General features: G+C 26.0%; 3 protein-coding genes and 1 long non-coding RNA gene across 6 annotated transcripts; 3 read left to right on the top strand and 1 right to left on the bottom strand.

Moving 5' to 3' along the window:
- Positions 1-1,316: 1,316 nt before the first annotated feature.
- LOC126898982 (ubiquitin-like-conjugating enzyme ATG3) lies at positions 1,317-6,198 on the bottom strand. Its single transcript, XM_050673428.1, has 7 exons — positions 5,965-6,198; positions 4,848-5,036; positions 4,667-4,789; positions 3,100-3,264; positions 2,888-3,037; positions 2,134-2,261; positions 1,317-1,512 (listed from the first exon to the last, which is right to left on the bottom strand). The coding sequence occupies exons 1-7, from the start codon at positions 6,034-6,036 to the stop codon at positions 1,362-1,364; spliced, it is 978 nt and encodes a 325-aa protein (XP_050529385.1). The 5' UTR covers positions 6,037-6,198; the 3' UTR covers positions 1,317-1,361.
- Positions 6,199-6,261: 63 nt separating this feature from the next.
- LOC126898993 (uncharacterized) lies at positions 6,262-6,970 on the top strand. The gene is made up of 3 exons (XR_007702447.1): positions 6,262-6,499; positions 6,577-6,755; positions 6,842-6,970. It is a non-coding gene; the product is annotated as an uncharacterized LOC126898993 (long non-coding RNA).
- Positions 6,971-13,275: 6,305 nt separating this feature from the next.
- LOC126898973 (run domain Beclin-1-interacting and cysteine-rich domain-containing protein) lies at positions 13,276-21,017 on the top strand. Of its 3 annotated transcripts, none has more exons than XM_050673411.1 (12): positions 13,276-13,524; positions 13,633-13,794; positions 14,130-14,266; positions 15,030-15,213; positions 15,746-16,471; positions 17,683-17,842; positions 17,956-18,266; positions 18,331-18,464; positions 18,779-18,961; positions 19,035-19,217; positions 19,291-19,444; positions 20,509-21,017. In XM_050673411.1, the coding sequence occupies exons 2-12, from the start codon at positions 13,633-13,635 to the stop codon at positions 20,722-20,724; spliced, it is 2,550 nt and encodes an 849-aa protein (XP_050529368.1). In that variant the 5' UTR covers positions 13,276-13,524; the 3' UTR covers positions 20,725-21,017. The 3 variants fall into 3 exon arrangements, with proteins under 3 accessions (XP_050529368.1, XP_050529367.1, XP_050529369.1); XM_050673410.1 differs by having other exon boundaries at positions 13,277-13,524; positions 13,626-13,794; XM_050673412.1 differs by lacking the exon at positions 13,276-13,524 and adding an exon at positions 13,904-14,066 and having other exon boundaries at positions 13,663-13,794.
- Positions 21,018-22,726: 1,709 nt separating this feature from the next.
- LOC126898986 (uncharacterized) lies at positions 22,727-24,550 on the top strand. Its single transcript, XM_050673434.1, has 2 exons — positions 22,727-23,085; positions 23,687-24,550. The coding sequence occupies exons 1-2, from the start codon at positions 22,839-22,841 to the stop codon at positions 24,052-24,054; spliced, it is 615 nt and encodes a 204-aa protein (XP_050529391.1). The 5' UTR covers positions 22,727-22,838; the 3' UTR covers positions 24,055-24,550.
- Positions 24,551-24,928: the final 378 nt, after the last annotated feature.

Raw genomic sequence — 24,928 nt, 5'->3', positions numbered from 1 at the left:
ATAAAAAATGCGTTTCTTTATTTTCTGACATTCATTCAAGTAGAATAAACGACCTATCTAAATTTATTTTAATTTAACATACAGTTTAAATTTATGTTTTAAACATAAAACAAATGATATAGAAAATTATAAATTTTTTTTTAGTATTTATCAAGAATTATGAAACCTTCGAATCTTAGTTTTAAATTTTATCAATTACTAAGGAGTCCAACACGTTGGTGAGTATAAATATTATCAAAAGTAATCTTTACTATACGATAATAAAAATATTTTCTTCAGCTCCCCTTCTCCGAAAAATTCTTAACTGAATATTATGTAATCCAAAAAAAAAAGAAAGAAACTTTTTAAATTTAACAGAATTTATATGATTAATTACATTTTATGGTACAAGGTGATAATTACATAAGATCAAGGAATCTACTTTATATGTATGAAGTTATTTTCATTTGTTTCTTCAAAGGCTGTTTTTTATACAGGTGGAATTTGGTATAAGCTTCTTTGGATGGTGTATTTGCTGCAATCTTGAATGATATAAAAAATAAAGATAATAGGTTTGCAGTTTTTACTTATTAGCTGGGTATCTTAGTTCAGAATATATGAATAGGTAACTTTGCTATGATCTATTAGTATTTGTATCAGATTAGTGTCTATTTTACGTTTGGATTATTGTGTGTGTTTTTGATGATTTTTAATTTATTGTTTAGTTTTTTTTTTAGTTAATTTTTTGTGTTCCAATTTTTTTTTTTTTTTTAATGAGCTACAACCCTCAGGTATGTTGAACAAGTAAGTTTTGAGAATAGAGATTGTTAATTAAGCTTAGCTAATCACAGATGATGATAAAGTTATTATCATCTTTTATTTCCAATCCTATAATAATTAATAATTCAATTACTACAAGTGCTACTGAAAAAATGCATTCATTGCTAGAACGTTAGAATTTAGAGTGCTGTTATCTTTAATGATTGCTAGGCTCACACCCTAGGGTAATTTTGTCGCATTTGTATAGATTTGGATATGAGAGAAAAAGTCCTTTTCTATTACTTAACTATAATGTAGCTGAATGTAATTTTTTTTCTAAGTGTAGTCATATCTATATTACAAAATTGATTTATATCCCATGGGGAAATATTAGATTTGGGTTGTTAGAGGCAAGTTTTAACATGTTAACAATTCAAATTTTCTTAGAATATATTTTAATTAAAATATTTGTGTAAAGGTTTAAATATCTAAGTCTACTAAACTAAGTCACTTTATAGAGAACTATAATATTGTAAATTATAATATTTGACATTATTATATTATTTATTGTATTAAAATACAAAAAAAAAACGTAGTACTTTATTTTACTAATGAAAATATGGTCATAAATTAATATTTTGAGTATAATCATAATCTATTGTTGGTATAACAGACTGCACAAATTTTAAAAATATAATTAAATATAAATGAACACCTAAATCTTTTCCACCTTCTGTTACAGTCAGAATCAGTTTTTTCATTATTTCAGCATGTCTGTAAAATATAATTAAAATAAAAATATTAAAAATTAAATTTTTTTTTTAACTGTATAATTTTTAAATAATTAAATATTTAGAAATTCTTATAAAATAGATAGGAAGACATAAGGTAACAGTAAATAACTCTTGACTCTGTTGATCTATAAATTTTATTTTTTAACTTTCAAAAAGATCTATTAGACTAAAATAATAAAACAATGGTCATGAATATGTAATTTGATTATTTCCAATAATCCTACTTAAATATATAAAAATTACCCCAGTATGATATTTATTAAGAGTAATTGTAAACGAGGTTAAAAGACTATTAAAAATAATTTATATAGTATTTGTCAATAAATCTTCAAATTTATGAAAAAATATATTTCATAGATCTATCAAAGAATTGAAATTAAAACCTTCTAATTAATAAAAGTTGTCAGATCATTTTTTTATAATTAATTTTTGATTTCATAATATTTTTACAATAAACTTAAAATTTAACAATATATTTTAGGAATGAAAATAAATTTGTATTTTATCATAAAACTAAAATGACTTTTGTTTATTGAGTTCAATATTTAAAACTTGTTTACAATTACCCCACTTCAAACTACTTTAATTAATTATTACATACTTGCATGGATGTATAGAAGCCATTGGAGGACCCGAAAAATGAGGGTGAGATTCCATGGTTACTGTTTTCTTTGCATAATCTTGGTTTACATCTTCATACATTTGTTCAACATTTAGTGGTATTTGATTCTAAACAAACAGAAAAAAAATTTTTGCATAAATTAAATTGAAAAAAAATTTAGGAATTTTATTTTAAAAGAAAAACATGTTTCGATTTTACTTTGGGTTTGATAGATTTTGTTAAACTGAATAATTGATATTTTCAAAAATTATTTTTAAACTAGTTACATAGTCAGTTGTAAAATTTTTATTGAAGTTAAAAAAAAAATTTCTTTTATTACATACAAATACAGATAAAAAACAATACTTGTTTTTTTTTAATAAAATGACTTTATCTCAGTAAATTAAAGAAGGTTTTAAAACTCTTAAAATATATTATCTAATGGTGATTGTTTTGATCCCAAGTCCCATTTTTGATATTTTTGGTTTTTAAAGTTTTTCAAGGTCAAATGGAGATGAAAATTTTTTAATTTTTTAAAAGTTTTTTAATTATTTAACAGCAAACTTAAAAAGCTTTTGTTAACACTAACGAAAGTTAGTTTTAACACTATTTTTCCCTATTTAATAGTCTATAATATTTTTTTAGGAAATGATTAGTTTTAATAAAAACATTTATACTACTAAAAATTAAAATTATATTGATAACTAAAATAATAATTATTATAATACTGTAAATATGTAATGCAATCACTTACTTCATTATATCCATACAGCCATAGCCTTGGAGTTTGATAAAATTTATCATAGGTAATATGCAAATCATATGTTCGAGTTTTTACTATTTCTTCAGATTGTAAACTAGCCTCATTTTTTTCTACAATTTTATTTATTGGGTATACAACAGCCTATAAAAGAAATAAACATTTTTTTTCAAAACACAAAATATTTCAACAAATAAATCACTTACTGAATCATCTTCTAACATACCACTTTCAACAAATTGATCCATATCAATAGCTTCTCCATCATCTTCATCATCGTCATCACCAGGATTATTAATTAAATTAAAATTTTTATTTATTTCATTGTATACACTTTTTGGGGAAATTTCATTTTCAATGTTTTGATCATCCTAATGAAAGTATTATTAAAATTAAAAAAAGACTCAAAACTAAAATTATTATAACACTATAATTAGTGTTACAGAATCACCCTTATATTATAAGGGTGATCCTCTAACTTTACCTCATACAATATCTTCAAAATATAAGTAAAAATGTCATGTGTAGTTATACACAAATATAGTGTATAACGATAGAAAAGTAATGAAAGGGTCAGCTTATCGTTACTATACTGATAATCGACCATTAAGTCACCGGTATAAATAGTTACTCAAGTAAGTTGAACTTCTACCGTTTCAATGTGTATTACTTGTCTAGTGATCATTTGTCTAACAAAATTATTGTAAACCTAATATTTAAATAATATTCATATATTATATAACTTAAGTTGGAGTTTTATTTTTTTATTACAAAACCCCTTTTGATTTTTAAGGTTTTGATGCGAAGCTGGGAAAGTATTAATTTTACTATGATTACTACTATTTACTAATTTACTTTCATTTGGTATCTTCTATGTGCAAATGGCAGTTTAAGTTGAACAAAAAATAGGAGTTCATTTTGCTTTTGGAATAATACTCCAATTTCTTAAAATTAAACATTATCAACAGATTTGCATCAACGTTCTTCTTATGATAATGATTTTAATCACTGTCAGATATCATCTATACTTGTTCACTAAAACTATGCCACGTCTGCACTATGGCCACAGCACCAATGTCATACTGTTTTTTATTTTAAATCAGTTAAACATATAGGTTACTATTTAAAGTGTAAGTTGGTACAACTTTAAGGGGTACTTTAGAGGAGAAAGAAAATTTTTTTTTCTTGCTAATTAAAATGTATAGGACAGTAATAATTTCTGAACAAAAAAGAAATGTGTATTTTTGTATAGTTTTAAAGATATTGCATGGGACACAATTTATCACTTTGTATATGATACTAAAAACATGGGCACTTAGAAAGTTTATATTATAATTTATTTAGATCTCATTTTTATTTCATGGATATTTAAGTATTTATATAAAATTATCAGCTATTTATATTTTGTAGCAAAAACTGCATCATAAATATTGATATGGTCATTTGAAAAGTATTATTTTTTCAATATTAATTTTAAAATGATAAACTATTAAATTATACATTTTTTTTTTTTTGTCTTATTTATTAATAAAGATTTTGTAGTTTATTTTTCTTTTTATCAAACACGAACCTTTGATTAATGCTATGTTGCATTTTTTCCCTATAAATAATCTTTTTACTGTTTTATACAATTAATATAAAATTTGACTATTTAAGAAAATGAAAATATGATTTTAAATGATTATTAGATACATTAATTATAATAATGATATAGCTAATATAATTAAAAATAGGAAATAAAAGACCATTAGAGTAACTATTTTTCACACCTACCTTTAATGTTAGATGAGATATTGTATCATTTATTGGTAAAGAATCAAGATGAACAGTTTCCACCCATCCTTCATTTCCATCTTCTGATTCAACAATATTTTCTTGAACTTCACAGTATTCAATCTAAAATTAAAAATCTACTTAAATAACTTATTTTATTTCAAATAAAATAAGAACACACTTGTTTACATCGTCGTGAACATGGTACATTTCTTGTGATAAGATATTGTTTATTTTTGGGTAAATATGATTTTATTTTACACTCATCACCACTTGCCCATTCCCAAGTTGGGCAAGTATGAACTAAATGATCACCAGCTATAATAAATTCTTGAGGTGTCACTACACCAGTATCTTTAAATTTTGATTCCTATACATAAATAAAATGCTGAATATAAATATAAAAAGACATTAAAAAAAATACTGAAAAAATTATTTAATATATTTATTTTTTAAATTACTTAATAACATTATTTTGGGAGAATTATTTGTGAAGATAAGAAATATTTTTTTAACACATATTAGAGCTTTAAATATTTGGCAAAAATGCTCATAGCTACCAGCATTTTTCGATTTAAAATCTGAAATTTTTTCAAGGTTTCCCAGAGAAATTTTAAAGGTACATTGAATATTTTGTTGAAATCCATTGGTTTTTGACCCAGTAATGAGTTTTATTTTACTTATGTCATGTACATATACTATTTTACACTATTTTGTTTATGTGTATTTCAATAATTGTGATTTGCACACATACACATATAAATACAAGTATGCACAAAATTTATTTCCTTAAAAAAACGTCATTTACAAATTGTATATAAATGATAGCAAAATTTTTCTTGCGTACCCATTGTATACCACATATGCATTTTATTCTTTTGTAGTCATATAAAAAGACATCAAAACATTAAGATATTATGTTATAGGATATGTTTTTCTAATTATCTGTATTTTGTCGAGTACTAATTCTATAGTATATTTGGTCTCTACATTTAAAGTACAATTAGTTTATTGGAGTTTGACATTAATATGAAATTCTACGTTATACTAACATATTGTAACTTCATAACACAATTTTATTAATATTGTTCAAATCAAAGATTGTGTCAAAATGTATTATTATTATATTATTGTGATGACCTTGAAACCAAATGTCAACTATATACTTATCATTTTAATCCTTTTTAAATTTCACTAATTTTATTAATTATATATTTACTTTACAAAATCAAATTTGAATAAGAACAAATAATAATACTAAAAAATAAAATTATAACTTTTACAAATTTTTTAAATACCTTTAATAAGGGAGTTAAGTATTCTGCAACTCCTAAAGCTGTTCCTTTTACACTATTTATTACGTTCTGCATTCTTAAAAATTAAGTATCAAATTATAAATAAGGTAAAAACAAAATAAACTTAAAAAAGTAATTTAAAGAAAATAAAAAACGGAATATTTAGAAATTTAGAACGAGAAACTTAAAAAATAAATGAGAAGTTGATAATAAAAAACTTATTATGATAAATGTCGTTCAAGATAAATTAATTATGTTATCTTTATTTAAAAAGATAATATAGCTACCTATTAAATGCGCAGTAGTTCTTGATAATAAATACAATCAGTAGATAATGACTTTCATGACCATGAAGTTAGCATTACTTTTAAAACAATTTCTATTCGGGTACAAGCAACGACTGCCATTTTATAACGCTTACTAACCACGCCAGAGAGCGCCAATTATACCAAAAATTTGTAATATATACATTTTTCAAAATCTAAGAGAGTTTATAATACTTATAATGCGTATGAAAATTGTCTTAATGAAAATTCAGGTAAGAAGTAAAAACAGTATGATATGACAATCGAGACTAATTTTACGTTAAATTACTTTTCTATTTTTCTCGTTTAGGATATGATGTTTGTGGATTTTACTGTTCGACGTCTAATGAACAGCAGCCTAGAATTAAACTTCCTAAACCCAAAGAATTTGACAATTATAACACTCGTTTACAGACTTTTGAAAACCGTCCAAAAAAAAAATGGAATCAAAAATATCAACTCTTTGTGATGCTGGATTTTTATACTTAGGTATGGGACTATATAGTATTGAATGTATTTTTTATTATTCGTTAATTTAATCAAATACACTATGTATAAATGTATATCATTTTTAGGTAATAGATAAATTGATCAAATGTTATGTTACTGCTGCAGTCAAGGTTTGAAAGATTGGGATGATGAAGACGATCCATGGGTAGAACATGTACGTTGGTCTCCTAGCTGTACACAACGAATTAATTATTTGTTATTTTGGTTTTCATATAAATAATACAATCAATGTTAATCTTATATATTATTTTAGTTTGAAAAATAAATAAAAAATTTTAATATTGTACCTTGTGTGTTATATGAAACTATATAAAAGGTACGGTGGGTAATAAATAAAAATACCAATTTTCGATTTAGTAAAATATGTATTATACTATTACATTTATAATTTGCAAAATCTAAGAGGGTTTTTGTATTTACAAGCGTTCGAATCTACAAAAAAAAAAAATCAGACTCGTGTGACTTTATCAGCTTTATTGTGTTCGAATTAGTGTATACATATATATATATATATATATATTTTAACTTAAAAGAATGTTAACAAAAAGTCGCGTTTTTTTTTACACTCAAACCCTTATATCCAGTAAATATTCTATACGTTTTACTTTGCTATCTACAATATTGTGCGAAATAAACAATAAAATCTATGTACGCAATTTATTGATCCCCACTAGTAAGATATTAAATTTTTAGGGACTTTTATCCCAAATAATTAACTTCATTGTGTCTAAAAATACAAATTTTACTATATAACTGCAATAATAACCGATTATCTGTTCAGGCACTTGTTTTGTAAAGTTATCAAATATTCAAGAACTTGTAATTGTACAGAAGGTGATTCAGGAGTTTGTTCTCAACCTCTGTTCTATGTATTATTTAATTTTACATTATCCACCTCATTGTTCGTCTAAATTTTGTGATGAACAAATATTTATATAGACAGTGTAGATTAATTGTTGTATATGTAGTGTAAAATATTAATAACCAAAAAATTATACAACTACACATTAAAAGTATTTTTTGTAAATATAATTATAATTAATTAATATGACAATTAAACATTATTCGATTAAACTAACAAAACAATCGATCACTTAACGCTCCGGCCCAGCACGGCGGAGGGTCAAGCACACACTGATTTTATTTATCGATAGGCCTTATCGCCTTCATGACAATTACAGAATACTACATATATATAGTTTTGTAAATATATTTAAATTATTATATTGAAAAAGTTAAATAAATATGTAAATATGTTGTATTAATATATTTGTGTGTATGTGTGCACTTGTTTTAACTAACTTATAAAAAAATTTATTTATTTCTTTATTAAATAATTTAATGGTAACAATGTAGTTACAATTAGGTCGTTTGTAACATTTTTAGCAAGTCAGTATCATAAAAAGAAATGGTGAATGGGTTAGTATTAATTATGTTGTAAAGGTTAAAGAATATCGTCTTGTGTAAACATGTAAGAGTGTGATACGCTCCGCCATATACTCAATGATTTCTACAATATATGATGAAAAATAATTGGTAAACAACTGTATTATTAAAAAAAAAAAAAACAACTCGCAGTTTATAAGTTGTTAGGGCTTGAATGAATGAAAAAATGAATAATCAAGCCAAAGGCATGGAATACATTAAAATGTTTGATAGAGAATCATGCCTATCGAGTGGTTTCAATGAAAAATTTCCCAACGAGAAACGGTGTTGTGGTGGTGACACGGTTGTCCAACAACCGACAAGTTTTTGTCCCCAAAATACAGTTGACGGACGATGAAATTACAACGTACAATGACGGTGACACCAAAATGTCACTTTGTTACAGAGGAAAAACAGGAAATGCATATTCATTTGACTTTCAATAAAAATTTTTTAATGTATTAACTTTGATTTTCAATGATATATAAGCAAAATCTATTTATATTTTTGTCTAATGATTTATGTACAACAAATGAATTTGAATTAAAATTATATAGTTTGTTAACAATCAATTTGTGTTTACATTATTACTCCGATAGTATGAAACCTAATTGTAGTTTATTATTATTATTCTTCTTCTTCTTCTAACATGTCTACTCTCTAAGAGTTTTTGCCGTCTCTATCTTGTACTACCTCTCTCCAATCCTCAACACCAAGGATTTTTAGATCTTCTTCCACCACGTCAATCCATCTTTTCCTAGATCTTCCTCTAGGTCATTTCCCTTGTAGTTTCCATTCCAACGCTACTCTAATTGTTTCGTCCTCTCTTCTTCTCATTACATGATCTAAATACTGTATCCGTTGGCCCTTAATAAAGCTTGTTATTGGTGCTAGTTCTAACATATCGTTCAACTCGTTGTTGTGTCTCCTCCGCCATTTCTCTGTGGTTTCATGGATAATAGGTCCACATATTTTCCTCCATACACTGTTCTCGAACGTCCTCAGATTTCTCTATTTGTTTGGTCGTCGTTCAAGCTTTGCAACCATATGTAAGAGTCGGTCTAATAATAGCTACATACAGTCTTGCTTTTGTTTTCCTAGACATCATTTTGGATGTTAAGAACTTTGTCAGTGCGTAGAGGGCTTTTTGGACTTTATTTATTCGAATACTTATTTCCTTTGCCCAGTCATTCTTTGTGCTTAACGTTGCTCCCAAATATTTGAAATCGCTAACCTTTTCATAGATTAAGTCTTCCATCTCATTGGGGTCCTCCCCACTCTCAATGAGTTCCATTATCTTTGTTTTCTCAGTATTTATTTCAAGACCGATTTTCTTCGCTGCTTCTTCTAACACTCTGGCCACGTTAGCTGTGTCTACAAGCGAATCACCCATATTAGTTGACACAATCTGTAGATTACTACATGCAGCTCTTCACCTCCGTATTTTATGAGCTTTGCTGGGATGTCATCGGTACCCGTCACTTTCCAATTTTATATTATATATTATTCCAATATTGCAATTTTCACTTCTTCTAGACTAACATCCTCTACGTGTAGCTCCTCTCTTTCATATTAGGTATATAATACTAGCTGGTATGGCATCATACTATTTAGTAATTTTTCAAAATATCCTTTCCATCTCTCAGCTCTTGACTCTGGCTCATTAACATTTGACCGTCTTAGTCTCTAATTGCATTCCTTATTGGGTTGAATTGCTTAAACTGTTTAATGACTTTAAAAAAGTTTCTAGTTCTACCTTGTGTATGGTCATTCTCTGCAGTTTGTAGTAAGTTACTAAAAAATTTTTCCCTTTGAAAGGTGCTTTTGCAATTTTTCCGTTCCTGTATGAAACATTCTTTAGTCATTTGAGTGTTGTTCTTAATAAAGTCATCTCTTGCCTTACGACGCTTATCTACAGCAATTCTACAAACATCATTATACCAAGTGTTTCTTGATCTTTTTAGCTCACCAATATTTTTGGCCGCTGATTTTTTAACAGCATTGCTCACTTTTTCCCAATCCAAATTTACGTCCATACGTACAATATTCTCTTTAAGATTCATCATGACTTCATTCTCATATTCTTTCCTTACGGTTTCATCTTTAAGTAATTCTAAATTTATATTAGTCCTCTTATCTTGTTTTAGTTTCTTATGGATTGCAAAACCGCTACCAAAATTATGTGTATCCTCCATTCCAGAGTAAAATATTGTATACTCTCCAACTGTTAATTGGCCCACTCCCAACCATCTTATTTCTTATATGGCTGCTATTTTAGTGTTGTAGATGTTCAAGACATCAGCCAGATTTTGGCTTGCACCCGTTTTATATAAACTTGTCACATTCCATGTCACAATCTTAAAATCCGCATTACGTTTCCAAAAACCAGTCTTAAAACCACGTATTCTTGTCCGAGGCTTATGTGTAGTTGGTTTCATAACAAAATTGTTTTCACTAGGCAGGTTTGTTAGTCCTGCGCTTAACCCCCAACCTGGAGGACCAGGCTGAACCAACCAATTAAGGTCAGTTCAGAGCTCGGGGCCAAACCCGANAGGTTTGTTAGTCCTGCGCTTAACCCCCAACCTGGAGGACCAGGCTGAACCAACCAATTAAGGTCAGTTCAGAGCTCGGGGCCCCGGGTTCGCCAAACCCGTAGTTCTAATTACTCGGCATCCCCCTGAGGGATAGTAGTTTATAAACAATGGTAAATTATACTTTAGATTAATAGTTTTTCAAATTGGTAGAAAAAGTAAAAACAAAAATCACAATAGTCATACTTTAAAGTAGATTTAAAAAAAAAAAAATAAATCTTATTAATGTATTCAAGTTAAATTTCTACACCATTTATAATATAATCCGTTAACAGTTCAGTCGTATTTACTCCAATAGAAAAAGTATATTGAACTGAATAGTTGATTATAGAAGTGGCCTCTATTTGTATACACAAGTTTAACTAATGTATTAATTTTTCAATAGTTGTATCATGTCATTTTTATGCGGTTGTGGGTCTTCATTTGTCGATAGTACTGGTTTAAATATTCATTGTAGAATGAATTAGGGTCACCGTCAAACTGTTATTTCAGGGAAACGATGTTTGTCAGCGCCTGCGGATAAGGTGATCAAAAGCGCGTGCATGCACGTTGCAGGGACCGGCTTTGTTCTTATAAAATCTGCGCTATGCGGTCGAGTGATACATTATTTTTGGAAAAATGAAACGTCAATTGACGATTTTATTCGATACGTGAGTGACGATTTAACTACCGTACTAAATGACGTTACCAAGCACGGTGTAATAAAATTCAACATTGTACTGTACACAACGTACATACACCAAGTTATGGGTGAAATGAGAGACGTATCGTTTAAAACGCTTAACAAAACTGTCGATTCAGGTACCGTGTATGCCGCCGATTTGGATGGAATCACGCGTTCCATCACACCCATCACCTTTTAATAACAACAATGTTTTTACAAATTCAGATAAACGACTACTAAATAGTACCCTAGTGTGTCTATAATAAATTATAAAATTTATAAATTATTGAATTATAAAATGATCATTTGCGAAGGAGTAGTTGAAAGATGAGAGTAATCAGTTACTGCCGCTCAATAGGAAATTCGTCATATTAAAAATGCCACTAGACACGTGTCGACAGATTAAAATTCATTTTTTTTTAATAAAAACTGAGGCTGAGAGGCTGCCGGAAGCAAAAACGGATTGGGGACAGATGGATTCGAAGAGGAAGTCCAACCCACATCCATACCAAAACCAACAAATTCAAATCCACGTGCGATCCAGCAAAGAGGCTGCAAAAGCGAAGTGAGATCGGAAGCAAGTGATTTCGGAAAGGAAGTCTGTTCGAACGTACGTCTCGCTACGGAAACCATGAGTTTGCACCACGATCTAGATAAGGGGAGGCAAAAGTGAATCGCAAAGGACGGCGCTCGCCTCGGGAAGATACCGTTTCGGCACGACGTCACTTCGTATGCACGTCGTATCGGTGGCGTCGTGTCGTAACCAGTTTGACATGAAATTCAAATAAACTGGTGCCGCTATCTAACGATAAAGGAGCGTAGCAATCGGAGTATAAAAAATAAGAAATCTGCTACTATATATTATTTAAGTAAAACAAATAAAATTTTCTCTATTTTTAGAGGGTAGTTATTAATCCGTAACAAACTGTCGCACAAAAGGCTCCAAATATTAAGTAAATGCCTTTTAGAAGAGGCATTGTAATTCTTATAAGAATCAATTTTTTGATTTTAATTAACAATGTTTAACATTTGATAAATAATGGTATATTTATCACAATGGTATATTTAATTAAATTGAAGTTAGAAAATTATCTTTTTTTTTTTATTTTAAAAATATACAATCTGAACAATGAGCACAATAAGCATATATGATAAGAGTAGAATAATTTACATGAAAACATTTTGATAAAAGAAACCAGTCATTAGTGATACTTTCCATGATTTTTTAAAATTTTTATTTTATACTACCAATAATTTAATTTTATAAATAATAATTGATATTATTAGAAAGAAGATCACGTCACCTCTTACGTTTTAAACGTTTGGGTGGGTGTCCAGGTATAGACATGGTTGAGTAGTTTTTTATTATGGGATTAGAGTGGGAGAGTAATTTAATGTGGAATCTTTTATAGTAGGAGATGGCTTCTTCATGGACTGTTTTTAAATTAAGGTCGTTATGGAGTGTATAATTAGAGATATAAGGAGGTGCATTGATTAGTTTTCTTAAGAAAATATTTTGAAAGCATTGAATTTTATTGGTATTGGATTTTTTAGCATTGTCCCATAACTGAAGGCCGTAAGTCCATATGGGTTTTAAAAGGGATTTATAAATTAGAAGTTGAATATTAATGTTTGTAAATTTATTGTTTATGATTAATGATTTGAGTAACCTCAGACGGCTATTTAAAGACGATCGTTTAATTTAAATTCAAAGTGGATCGCCTTGAAGCGAATAAAACGTTTTCAAATATTATCTGATAACGTTATCATGAGAACTAAATGAGGACGTGATAATTTGAGAAATATTTTAAAATGTGTACCTAATTTTATAATATAATATTGAATTTTTTTTTTAATGTTAAATATGGTGTCAGTAATATAATTAATTTTGATAAAATGTATATTCTAAAAGTTGTACATAAAAAGAAAACTCGAATAAAATCTTAAGTGAAATCAATTATTTTATATTAATTTATTTTTTTAGTTAATTTTTATTTGAACATTTATTTACTAATTTTCTCTAATTTTTATAATTAAAACTTTTAATCTATCTAAATACAACATTTGTGTAAGTATCATATTATTTTGTCAAAATGTTATTTTTCTATTTTTTAATATTATTCTAGAATTTTATACAAATTATTTTTATTATACAAATATTATTTTAAGTTAATAGATGGAAGAAGTACCTCAATTATTGGATAGCCTTAAATCAACTGTAGAATGTTTGTCAATGTGTGGTCAATCTAATACATGGGAGGTTTGTGGGGGTCTCAATCGTCTGTATTCAATTATTAAAAGTATATTTAAACATGGATGTAAATCTTCAAATACCAAAGTAAGTAAATAAATTTAATTTTTAATAGCTCAAAAAAAAAAAAAAATTTTTTAATTATCTATAAAATATGTTTTTAATAATATCTCAAATACATTATTTCACTGTCTAGTCACCTAATAATTGTGTAACTATTTATACTGTTATTCAAGACAATGGTTATTTAATAGCAAACACAATTGGCTACTGAAATATAAAAGTTTAATTATAGCTAACTTTTATTATATTGTTAAACTACAAATTTGATTCAAATTCGCCCTGTTTTTGTAGGAATGGTATATTGTGAAATAATACATCATATGTAAGATTATATCATTAATGTATATATTTTGTTTTAGGAAAATGATTGTATTTGGCAGTTTATTCAGGGTTTAGATTGGTTATACCCTATGATAGAAACAACAAATTTGTTCTTTAAAAACTCTGTTAAAATCGATGATTGTACAAACAAATCATCAGTTTGGATTTACAAAAGGTTACACACATAAAATTGTTTAATATTTCATTAATAGCTATTTTAAGACTTTTGTCTTCTTAAATTAATTATGCTTTGTAAATATAATTTATTTATTTATTTACAAGTTTTTTATATGAAGCTCAAAGTATCCCACACCCTAGTAACACAACTTTCATCTGCCCTAGATATAATACATGAATAAATATCACATTCTTAGTGCAAAAAAGTCATACATCAAAATTTATGATGTTTGATATTTTAGTATATTTGAATATGGTTTATTATTGTTTTTTAAGTATCTAAGCTATTTGTTTATTAAATTGGATTATATTTAAATCAAGTAACATGTAATTTAACTTTTATAAAAGGTTTGAATTTTGAAGTTTTTAAACAAATAATGTTTTTTTTTAGATTGACCCTCTTGTACTGATAGTGCAATATTATCAATTAAAAATAAAAATAAAAATTCTTCATTTTTTTAAAGATAAATTTTAGAGTTTCAAATTTTAAATTTATTTTATTTAAAAGTTAAATTTTATATTAAAGCTTTTTAGTTCTATAATATGTTCTATTTTAAATTACTATTATATATTCTCTGAGTAATATTAGTTTCGCCTACTTTACTAGTTTAAAAAAAGTAATGCTTGCTTTATACTTTTAAACCATCTAATTCATGTCAAATACAGTTTTCTATTAATATTGTTTGTATAATTATCTAATAAATTTGAGTTTTCTATATGTACTTAAAATTTAAATTAAATAATTTTTTTTAATATTTTAGTCTTGAAAACCATACTTTATCTGAGAAATTAGGCTGGCTATTATCTGACAAATCTCATATTAGTAAATTTTACAAGCCTGAAGCATTTTTATGTCAAAAAAAGTATAGTGATGCAGCATTGTTATGTCTTAAAGCAGTCGAATTGAATCAACCATCTTTATTATTAGAAATTGATCCCAAATTAGTAAGTATCTTCATAAGCAAGGTGATACGTTAAATGCTATTCACTTAATTTCTCTTAAAATAATAAAAATTTTGAACAATTTTTTACTGACTTTTTTGAGTTTCAAATTCCTCTTAACTTATCAATTATTAATTATTATTTAAAGTCATCCCTTTTTTGTTATAAGAACCTCAAATTAATTTTTAAAATGACAATATACATATTTAATTAACTTTTAATCACCATGGTATGATTGATCAAGTGGAAGTTTAGGATAAGGATGGTCGACCCTAAAGAAGTTGGGATTAAATGTGTCTGTTGCCATAAAAAAATAAAGTAGACACCCTTATATGGTATAAAGGATGAATTAAAAAAACCAAACTAAAAATTTTGATTAATCAAAAACAATATAAAATTTAAAAAAGTCAAAAAAAATCCATAATATTTTTATTATTTTAAGAAAAACTGAGTACCTAGTGTTAAATGAATAACCCTATATACAACAAAAACATTTAAATTTATTTCACTGTTTTTAAATAAAATTATTTTTTAGTATTTAAACCCTTCATTATTGACTGGACATTGTACTACATTACCAAAATCAAATAAAAACAAATATATTGGACATTTAGAACCAACAAATGACTTAAAAATGGAGAAATCTCTATCCATACTTCATGATATTAGTGACCTTAAAGAAATTAAACCTTTAATTAAAGATTCATATACGTCTAAAATAAAATATAAAAGTTGCCCAAATATTAATAGCAATTTTGATAAATCATGCAATGTAAGGCGATCATATAGTCATGGCGCAGTATCAGAATTAATATCTGATATATCAAATTCTAATTCATCAATTAATACAGAAAATGTTCAGTCTGAATTATTAATTGTAAATTATGAACAGCTTGTAAAAGAAAATTCTGAACTAAATAAATACCAATTATCAAATGATGGTAAAATGTATAACTACAGTACATTAAGAAAACGTAAAAAAAGACGAGCAAAATTTTCATTACCATTAAGAACTTTAGATGAGTCTGATGATGATGACAATTGGAGTAAAAATTCTGATGGATCTCGAACATTAGTTTTACATGATGAAGCACAATCTTCAAAGTTTATTGAATCTCCTAAATTAGTTTCACAATACTTTCCTGGTCATGATTTATTTAAGTTTTTATCTTCTGGAAAATTTGCTCAAGCTAATGCTGAACTTAGTCGAGAGAATGCACATTTCACTATATCTGAAGTAATCATTGCTACTATAGAACAAGTAATTTTTTATTTTTATGATACAATTTATATAAGATACCTAGAATTAAAAATCAAAATTACTGAAAGCTTGTAAAAAATTTTTGAAAAAATAAACTTTTTTCCTGAAATCTACAAAAAAAATTGTTTTTAGAAAACTAAATTCAAAAATTAAACTATTAATAATAACATGCAATTTGTCAGGTTGAGATCTTATACTTAACAGTCATTAACAATATGGCTCTATAATTTAGGGTATTTCAAATTTATATTGGTGTAAAAGTGTTTAAGAAATTCAAATATACACTTGAAATGTTAAAAATTAAGAAAAGTATAACTCTCTGATAATTTGGAATTTAAAATTTCTTAACCATTTGGAGTTGTTTTTTATATTTTTACTATTGTTAAAATATAGTAGTTTACTTAGTAGATAAAAAATTTCGACTGCCATTTATTTTGATAGACTGGTGTGTATTTAAAAACTTTTTGGGTGGCTGAAAAAAAATATTGTAGACAAACAAAACTGCAAAAACAATTGTTTTTTTTTATATATATATTACAGTCCTGTTGTTCAATAATTGGTAAATTATGTTTAACACCTATGCAAAAAGCTATTGCTATTGTGAGAGAGGACAGGAAAATCTACTTAGCCTAACATAATGGAATCAAACTTTGGTACCTACATACTAAAGCATATGTGACCCACTGAGCCAGATATGCCGCGAAAAATAAAACAATGCTAAATTTGTGATTCTGTATGGCACTTGGAGACATGTCTCATTGCACAATTATAATTCCCATTCATATTTTCAAATCTCACTGCATACCATGCCTAGAATAATGACACAAATTTTACTGAAATGTCTATGAAAAATACCATTAGCTCATGAGGTCCTTAATTAGTTTATTCTATGATAAAAGATAATTTAAAATTATGAAATAGGTGGTATGAAATTCATATTTCTAAATATTTTTAACATATAAAACTAAACTATTTGACCATAATTTAAGGGGATAGATATAGTTTCATTGCCTTATATGTTAATTCATTACAGAGTATGATAACAGAATATTCAGAAGTTTTAAATTATAAATTATTAGAACAAATTTTAATAATTCCTTTATAAATAAAATTTTATTTAAACTATTGCTAACAGCCCATTTCACATTCCCTGTTATAGTTAAAAATATTTTATTTTTATCATATGTATTTTCTTTTATTTATTATTATAGATCAAATGCAATCAGAAACTCAACTTTGTTAGTGAAACATTAGATGAAAGTGATGAAGAAATTAATAATTTAAAACAACGGATTCAATCCCGTAGAAGACAAAAGCAATTTGAAATGGTTAAATTACCTTTACCTTCTACATTTGATTGTATTTCTGAATGTAATTTTTGTTTTTGTTTTTATTACATCCTATTTTAAATGATATTAAGCATAGTTTGTAAATACTATTTACACTTGCATGAAAACTTTTTATTTAATAAAAATTATTTTTAGCTACAAAAACTGATTACACAATGAGTTCATTGACTTCTTCATATTGCTCTACCACGTCAAGTCTATCTACCACTGATACTGATGAGCTTGAAAATGAAAACGAAATTATAGATTATTCATCTAAAATATCAGTGTGTAATTCTCCTGTTAGCTCATTATACTCAAATATAGATTTGAGAACACCAAGTTCATGTTCTATGATCACTGCTGAAAGTGTTGCTCGATCGTTGATTAGGCAATTTAATCATGAAAATTCACCTTCTGATTGTAATATACAGTGGCTTATATCTGAAAATGAAGTTGCCCAAAAAGTATAATAATACTTATTTTATATATTAATGAATTTTAGTTGTTTTAAATTAATTTATTTTTTAGACGTTGCCTTTACCCTCAAGTTATCCAGTTAATCCTTATGAACCAGAAGACTTAAAAACTACTAGTTTAAGAGGGACTTCATTTTGGGCGCCTCCACGTCCACAAATTATATTCACTACTCATCCTCCTCCTATGTAAGCTATATATGGAAAACATGTTTTAATGTAAGCTCTAACAAAAACGTTTCTGCTGTGAAAAAACACTTAATTTTTTGTTTATGTTAACTTATTTTTGATTTGACAAAGATAGACTAAGTGTTATTAAATATAAGTATAATATAATATATAATATAAATTAACTATATTCTAAGAGATATGTAAGTTAGCTAGATCAAAAATGTTAGAATAAATACCTGTTGTTAAACTCGTGTTTAAAATCGTCCCTTGTAACAAATTCATTGTAATTATACAAGTACAATAAATTAAAAATTTTATTTTATTATTTGTAGAAGAAAAAAAGTGATGGAACAACAGGGTTATCGATGTGCTGGTTGTAGTATGAAAGTGGATATTAAATATGCTTCAAAATTTCGTTATTGTTTTTATTTAGGTCGATATTTCTGTACAGGGTGTCATATAGATAAAACAGCAATAATTCCTGGTAGAATTATATCCAAATGGGATTTCTCCAAGTAAATAATTTTTCACTTATTAAAATGATTACGCAATACTAATAAGGTTAAATGTACGTTAATTTTATTTTAGATATCCTGTATCATGTTTTTCATTTACATTACTTGAACAATTACTTGGAGATCCTTTATTCAATATAGCTGATTTGAATAATGAGTTGTATAAACGTGCTCGTGGACTTGACAGAGTAAGATTGTATCGCCAGCAATTGTCTTACATACGAGATTTTATTTTTTTATGTAGATATGCAAATAAGTATATACACTTCACTTTCAATATAATTTTTATTTTTTATTTAACTATTAGTTCAACTTTTATTAATTTATAGGTTACAAGAGTTGCTTGATGAGTTAGAGCCACATTTAATCCCTGAACCAGATCTTTATTCAATTCAAAATATGATAGATGTCAAAAATGGAGACCTTGGAAAAAAGCTACAGAGTATAATTATTAGTTGCAATAAACATGTGACTAACTGTCAGGTTAATAATTAAAGATCTCTATAATATACAGATAACTTTATTGCTATCAACCCATAAAATTTTTTTATAAGAAAAATACTAAAAAGTAACTATTTGAAAATTAAAAAAAATTTAAAAATTTGTATTTTTATTTTTCCTTATTAATGATAAATAATAAAATATATACTTTGAACATAGTCTAAGAAGGCACAAGAATTAATTTCAACAAAATTATTCGATTTGTCATATCTTTATGACCCAATCTGTATTATTAACTTCAAATAATTTTTTTCATTAATTTAGTATACAGATAAAGTATGTTAGCCTATTCTGACAAAGTCCATAACTTTTGATTTTATTTTTAAATTTCTTAGAAAATTATTAAAAATGTTTGATAAAATTTTATAATAGCTATTTTATTGAGTGGCAAAATTTTGTAGCAAAGTTTTTTCTTAATGTTTTGTATTTTATTTGTAGTATAGTACTTAACTGAAAAAGTTACCCAAGTCACTTAAAAGTTTTAGGATTAGTCAGAACAGGGTGGGACTCCGGTATATTATATGTTAACTTCTAATAAATTAATTTATTAAATTAAACAAATATAACATTTATAAACAAAATATCTTTTACATTTTCTACTGATGTGAAATACTTCCAACTGCTCTTCAACCCAGCTAACAACCATTTCCACAGCATTCGCCCAACCAAACCTCTAGAAGTTTACATATACATATATTATTATTAAAATATAGTACGTTCCTACCACAAAGTACTTAAAATTTTTTACAAAGTATACTAGTCACTATTTATATAAAATACAACAGTGGATTTTATGCAAGCATTTTTTAATTTTTTGTATTTATATATTAAATTAATTAAATTTACTTAGAATATATAAATACTTTAATTACCATTATCATTTCAAAAATGATTTTTTGCAAGGCTTAATTTATAAATAAATAAAATTAACCAACTCATGGTTAATTTTTTTCAACGTTCACTATTTTTATGCCTGTAACTTCACAATTATATGCTCTTGGATTATTTTAATATTTTTACTGATAATACTATTAATTTTAATATAGCTTTGTCAAGCAAGAGGTTTTTCGTGTGAAATTTGCAAAAACAATGATGTACTGTTTCCATGGGATTTTCGTAAAGTAACAAAATGTAATGAGTGTGGTTCATGTTACCATGCAAAATGTTTTGTATCACGTAAATTTCCAATTTGTCCAAGGTGTCCTCGTTTATTGGCTATGTTTAAACGAAAAGACTGTAAAAGTATCTGTGAACCAATTTAGTCTGACTACTGTTGGATCAATACTTATTGATATTTATATAAATATATATTATTATTAACATTTATAAACTTTCTAATTTTAATCAATATCAATTTATATTTAACAAAACTAAACTATGTTGTATTCTTATTTTTTCTATGATTATTTAGCTTTAAACTCAATTGTTTTGTATTATAAAGATTTTATTATTTTAGTTTATTCACATTATTACATTATAAATTATATTCACCATTCAGTATTTTCTTTATAATTGTTTACTATATTTTAACTAAAATAATAATAATTTATAAAATCTTTAATTGAAATTGTGACATTTTAAATAAAAATTAAAGTTGATTTTTTGAGAAAAAATATATTTTTACATATTTATATGTAATAATATGTTCAATACTTATATATACAAAATAATGCATTTAAAAAAATAAAATATTTTTATTATTAGATGATTAATGTTTTATATTTATAATTCGCTCTGATATAAGTCCTGATTGAGTCTTATAAGTGACTAGCCATACCTAGCTAGTCACATGTTAAGGAGAGTATAAGCCAAGTCGACCTTCTAATAACTGTGGCACTATAAAATAGAACTAACAATTGAACTGAGCATATTGTGAATAGTTGTATCTATGTGTATCTACGTTCAAATGATATGATGCATAGCTTTACAGCTAAACATGTATTACTAAAGTATGCTAGCCTATTTAAAAAATTGATCTAGTTATCAATATCATAATTAAGAAAATTCAATCTAGAAAAAAGTTTTGGTAAATTAACTTATTAGAATAATAATCTTTCTATCCTATTATTTTATCTATCCTTAGATACCACGGGGACTTGTCCTCATCAATTAACATTAATATTATTATATTGTTTGAATTTTACTATTTACCTTAAACTTTATATATAAATACTAATATATAAAATTCTTAAATAAAAATTGTCAATATACGAATAAATAAAAAACTAATTCTAATTGGCCCAAGGAGTATTAAATGTCATTGCTTATTTTAATACCAAAAACTAATTATTTTATATCAATAGTTTAAGTACCGTTTAATAGCACATCTTGGGGATCATTCTCAATTTGGCTCAATAATGCCTGCTTAACATTTTGGCAAAAAAGTTACATTGTACTCTAGTAATATTATTGATTATTTTTTTGCTATAATTTAAACAATATTTTTATCACTTTGAGGTAATGATAATCCTTATCGTCAATATATGTGTATACATTTTTTAATTTTTTCTTTGCACGATTATTCAAAACGTAAAATTTCATGTGCCTCACATAAAAGTTGAAAATGAATTTTTCAATAAAGTTTTAATTTATAATGGGTTACATCAGTTAATAATATATTTACTTATTATTGAACATTTTAGTCCTACTATAATTAGGCCATTGTCATTTAACTAAAAAATGTTTTCAATAGATTTAATAAAAGAATTGATTTATGTTTTAAAAATTTATATTTTACTATGCATTAAAAAATATGTAATGTTTTGGTTTGTTTGAAATTTGTATATAAGAATTAGTTTTTATCATAGTTTTAAAGTTATAATTAATATTACGACAATATTAATTATTAAGAAATAGATAACAATATGTATTACTTCTTTAATAGAAAGAGTTAATTTCAAGAAAAGTAATTCTTTGCTTGATTGAAATTATTTTATACATTTTTTTTGTTTAATATATTTATCGTTTTTTGCTATCATTATTAATATTTAGAATATTTTAGTTTGTAAATTTTGATATTTTATTGTTACTCATTTACCTGACCATAATCTATGCTTTTTGGAGTGAATCAATCAATACATCTTTTATGTGTTAAAATTTGTTTTTCACTCTCGAAAATTTGTTTGCATTAATAAAATCATACAAGAAATTGTTTCGATCAAATATTCTTAATATCTTTTACACATGTTGATTAGTACCAAATATGATAACGTCATCCATTAAATTATAATTTTTATTAATCATGTTTGGAAAATGTTCGTTGTATTGGCTAAATAAGTTTTTAATTTTCTACTTATATTTGTACTTAAATATTTTTCTCTTAACCTGTTTCTATGGATTGCTAATATGTTAAGCATGTCCAAATTTCAATGAAACCATGTATTTTCATTTTAAAATCGTTTCCCTATGTTTCATATTTATTTTGTACAGTAGTGGTACTACGACGGACGAGTACACTACAATTGCTAATGAATTTGCTCAAAAAGATAAGTCCAATCTATTAACTGTAAACGAAAAAGCCAAACAAGACATGTTTCTAAATAAAAATCATAATGACGAAAACAGTGCCTGTTCAAATGATATCGAAGGAAAGGGATATTTTCGACATCCAGTGGAAATTTTGGGTAAAAAATTAATTATTTATTATTAATTATATATTCAATATAGATGCAAATTAAACACAATTTTTGAAAGATTTTTTCTGATTTCTTTCTTCTAAAAATTAGTTTTTGATAATAATTTTTTCATGACATGCATAATTTTATTAGTGGTTCAACGTCTGATGTGAAGGTCTCTATCAAAATAAGCAATTACTCTTAAAACATCTTTATTCTTGATTCATTCTTTATATATACACTTTTTTGGAAAAAACAACTGCCAAAACAGTTTTTGAAGTTTTACATTTTTTTAGTGGATTTAATGTTTTTAAAATTAACCAAAAATGCAAACAAATCCAAATGGCAAGTTAAGGGAGCGAATTTTCCGCTTTATAAATATATTAGGATTCTTTTTAAAATGTTTTTTTTAACAAAATATTTTAATCAGCAAAATTTGATGTCAAATAAACTATACTGATTGAAAATTGTAATAAAACAAAATTATGCAAAAATTAATGATAAAAATAATAAGTACATTTTTTTTTTATATTATTCAGAATAGAAATATAATTTTATAACTCCATCTTATTTAATTAATTTAATTTTTATCTTTATCATTAATCTACAGGTCCTAAATTCTCAGATAAGTATTTGGTACATCTATGTGAATTGCACTTATACACGTATGCTGAAGAGTTATCTAAAGTAAAGTTCACACCCAGAGGTAAAAAGTCGTGTTTAGAAGTTTGCGATCAATATAGAAAAAACATGGTCGTAGACGGAGTTATCGAAGTGCAATTATTACATAGTTACTGCAATTACATTGGTACAGCATCTGGTGACAACGAAATTGGATTAGACCGGACATGTTCTTGTCCTTATAGAGTTCGATGTCAATCACGAGCACGACTGATTACCTATACTTTTGAGCCAAACTGTCTGGGGTATATTAAGGTTGCAGTTTATGAAAGTAAATTTCATCGCTATGTAACATAAGATCAGTAAACAATAAGTACTGGTTTCAGTAATATTTTGATCAATGTAAAATATATTAATTTTCACAAGTGGGGCTGGTAAATTGTAAAACTCTATTGAAAACAGCATAATAAAATTAGACAGGGACAACTTGCATAAAAAGTAGCTGCAGCACAAAGTAATGTCTTCAAAACGATGGATTTATTAAGTGATATCTTAATAAACATCTACATCGATATTAGAGTCATTAGATTTAATTATTTTAATGTAATTTTTGTTTGTATTTAATTTTACGTGTTTTTACTTATGTACTAGAAAATGTAATTTTAAATGATTTATATATTATCTATAAAATTAAAAGGTTTTAATTATAATAACGTTTTTCTAAAAAAAATGAAGAAAATTGTATAATATAAAACTGTTAATAGCGAAACGATTATGCTAAACTTGCGGCTGTTCTGATACACCACACCTCTATTGTAGTTTTGAGTGTTGAAGTAGAAAACCATAATACAGAGTAAATATTATGTGTATTTTCACATTTCTTCATTTAATTACTTGATAATAATGGTTGTATTTTAACTTACAACATTCCTCGATACAGTTTACATAAATCATTAAAACATCGGTTCTATTTTAAGTCAATAATTCATTTTTCATTGTACTTTATTTTATTTAATAAAATTTAATTGAAAAAAATTTGTATCAAATGAAAAAAAATATCTAAGGTGTCTTAAAAAAAAATTTTGATTTTTTCATTTTTGAAAATGTGTAATTTTTTGGGGGATTTCCTCCAATTACAGAGAACAAAGGAATTTTTTTCAATTTCTAAGGGCAATGTATTCAACTAGATAAGATTTGTGATCTTTCGGCGTATCGTTGAAAGAAATCAGTC

This window comes from Daktulosphaira vitifoliae, unplaced genomic scaffold (genome assembly GCF_025091365.1).
Source record: "Daktulosphaira vitifoliae isolate Bord-2020 unplaced genomic scaffold, ASM2509136v1 Scaffold_2, whole genome shotgun sequence".
NCBI lineage: Eukaryota > Metazoa > Arthropoda > Insecta > Hemiptera > Phylloxeridae > Daktulosphaira > Daktulosphaira vitifoliae.
Note: the sequence above shows the minus strand (reverse complement) of the source record. Positions and strands in the feature narration are given on the sequence as shown.

Excerpts from the sequence above, each read along its gene's own strand:
- LOC126898982 (XM_050673428.1), bottom strand. The coding sequence starts at position 6,036 with ATGCAGAACGTAATAAATAGTGTAAAAGGAACAGCTTTAGGAGTTGCA. Across the intron at positions 3,265-4,666 it reads TATCTCATCTAACATTAAAG|GATGATCAAAACATTGAAAA; the intron begins GTAGGTGTGAAA and ends TACTTTCATTAG. Across the intron at positions 1,513-2,133 it reads GCTTCTATACATCCATGCAA|ACATGCTGAAATAATGAAAA; the intron begins GTATGTAATAAT and ends TATATTTTACAG.
- LOC126898973 (XM_050673411.1), top strand. The coding sequence starts at position 13,633 with ATGGAAGAAGTACCTCAATTATTGGATAGCCTTAAATCAACTGTAGAA. Across the intron at positions 18,267-18,330 it reads AAAATGAAGTTGCCCAAAAA|ACGTTGCCTTTACCCTCAAG; the intron begins GTATAATAATAC and ends TTTATTTTTTAG. Across the intron at positions 19,218-19,290 it reads TTATGTAGATATGCAAATAA|GTTACAAGAGTTGCTTGATG; the intron begins GTATATACACTT and ends ATTAATTTATAG.
- LOC126898986 (XM_050673434.1), top strand. The coding sequence starts at position 22,839 with ATGTATTTTCATTTTAAAATCGTTTCCCTATGTTTCATATTTATTTTG. Across the intron at positions 23,086-23,686 it reads ACATCCAGTGGAAATTTTGG|GTCCTAAATTCTCAGATAAG; the intron begins GTAAAAAATTAA and ends ATTAATCTACAG.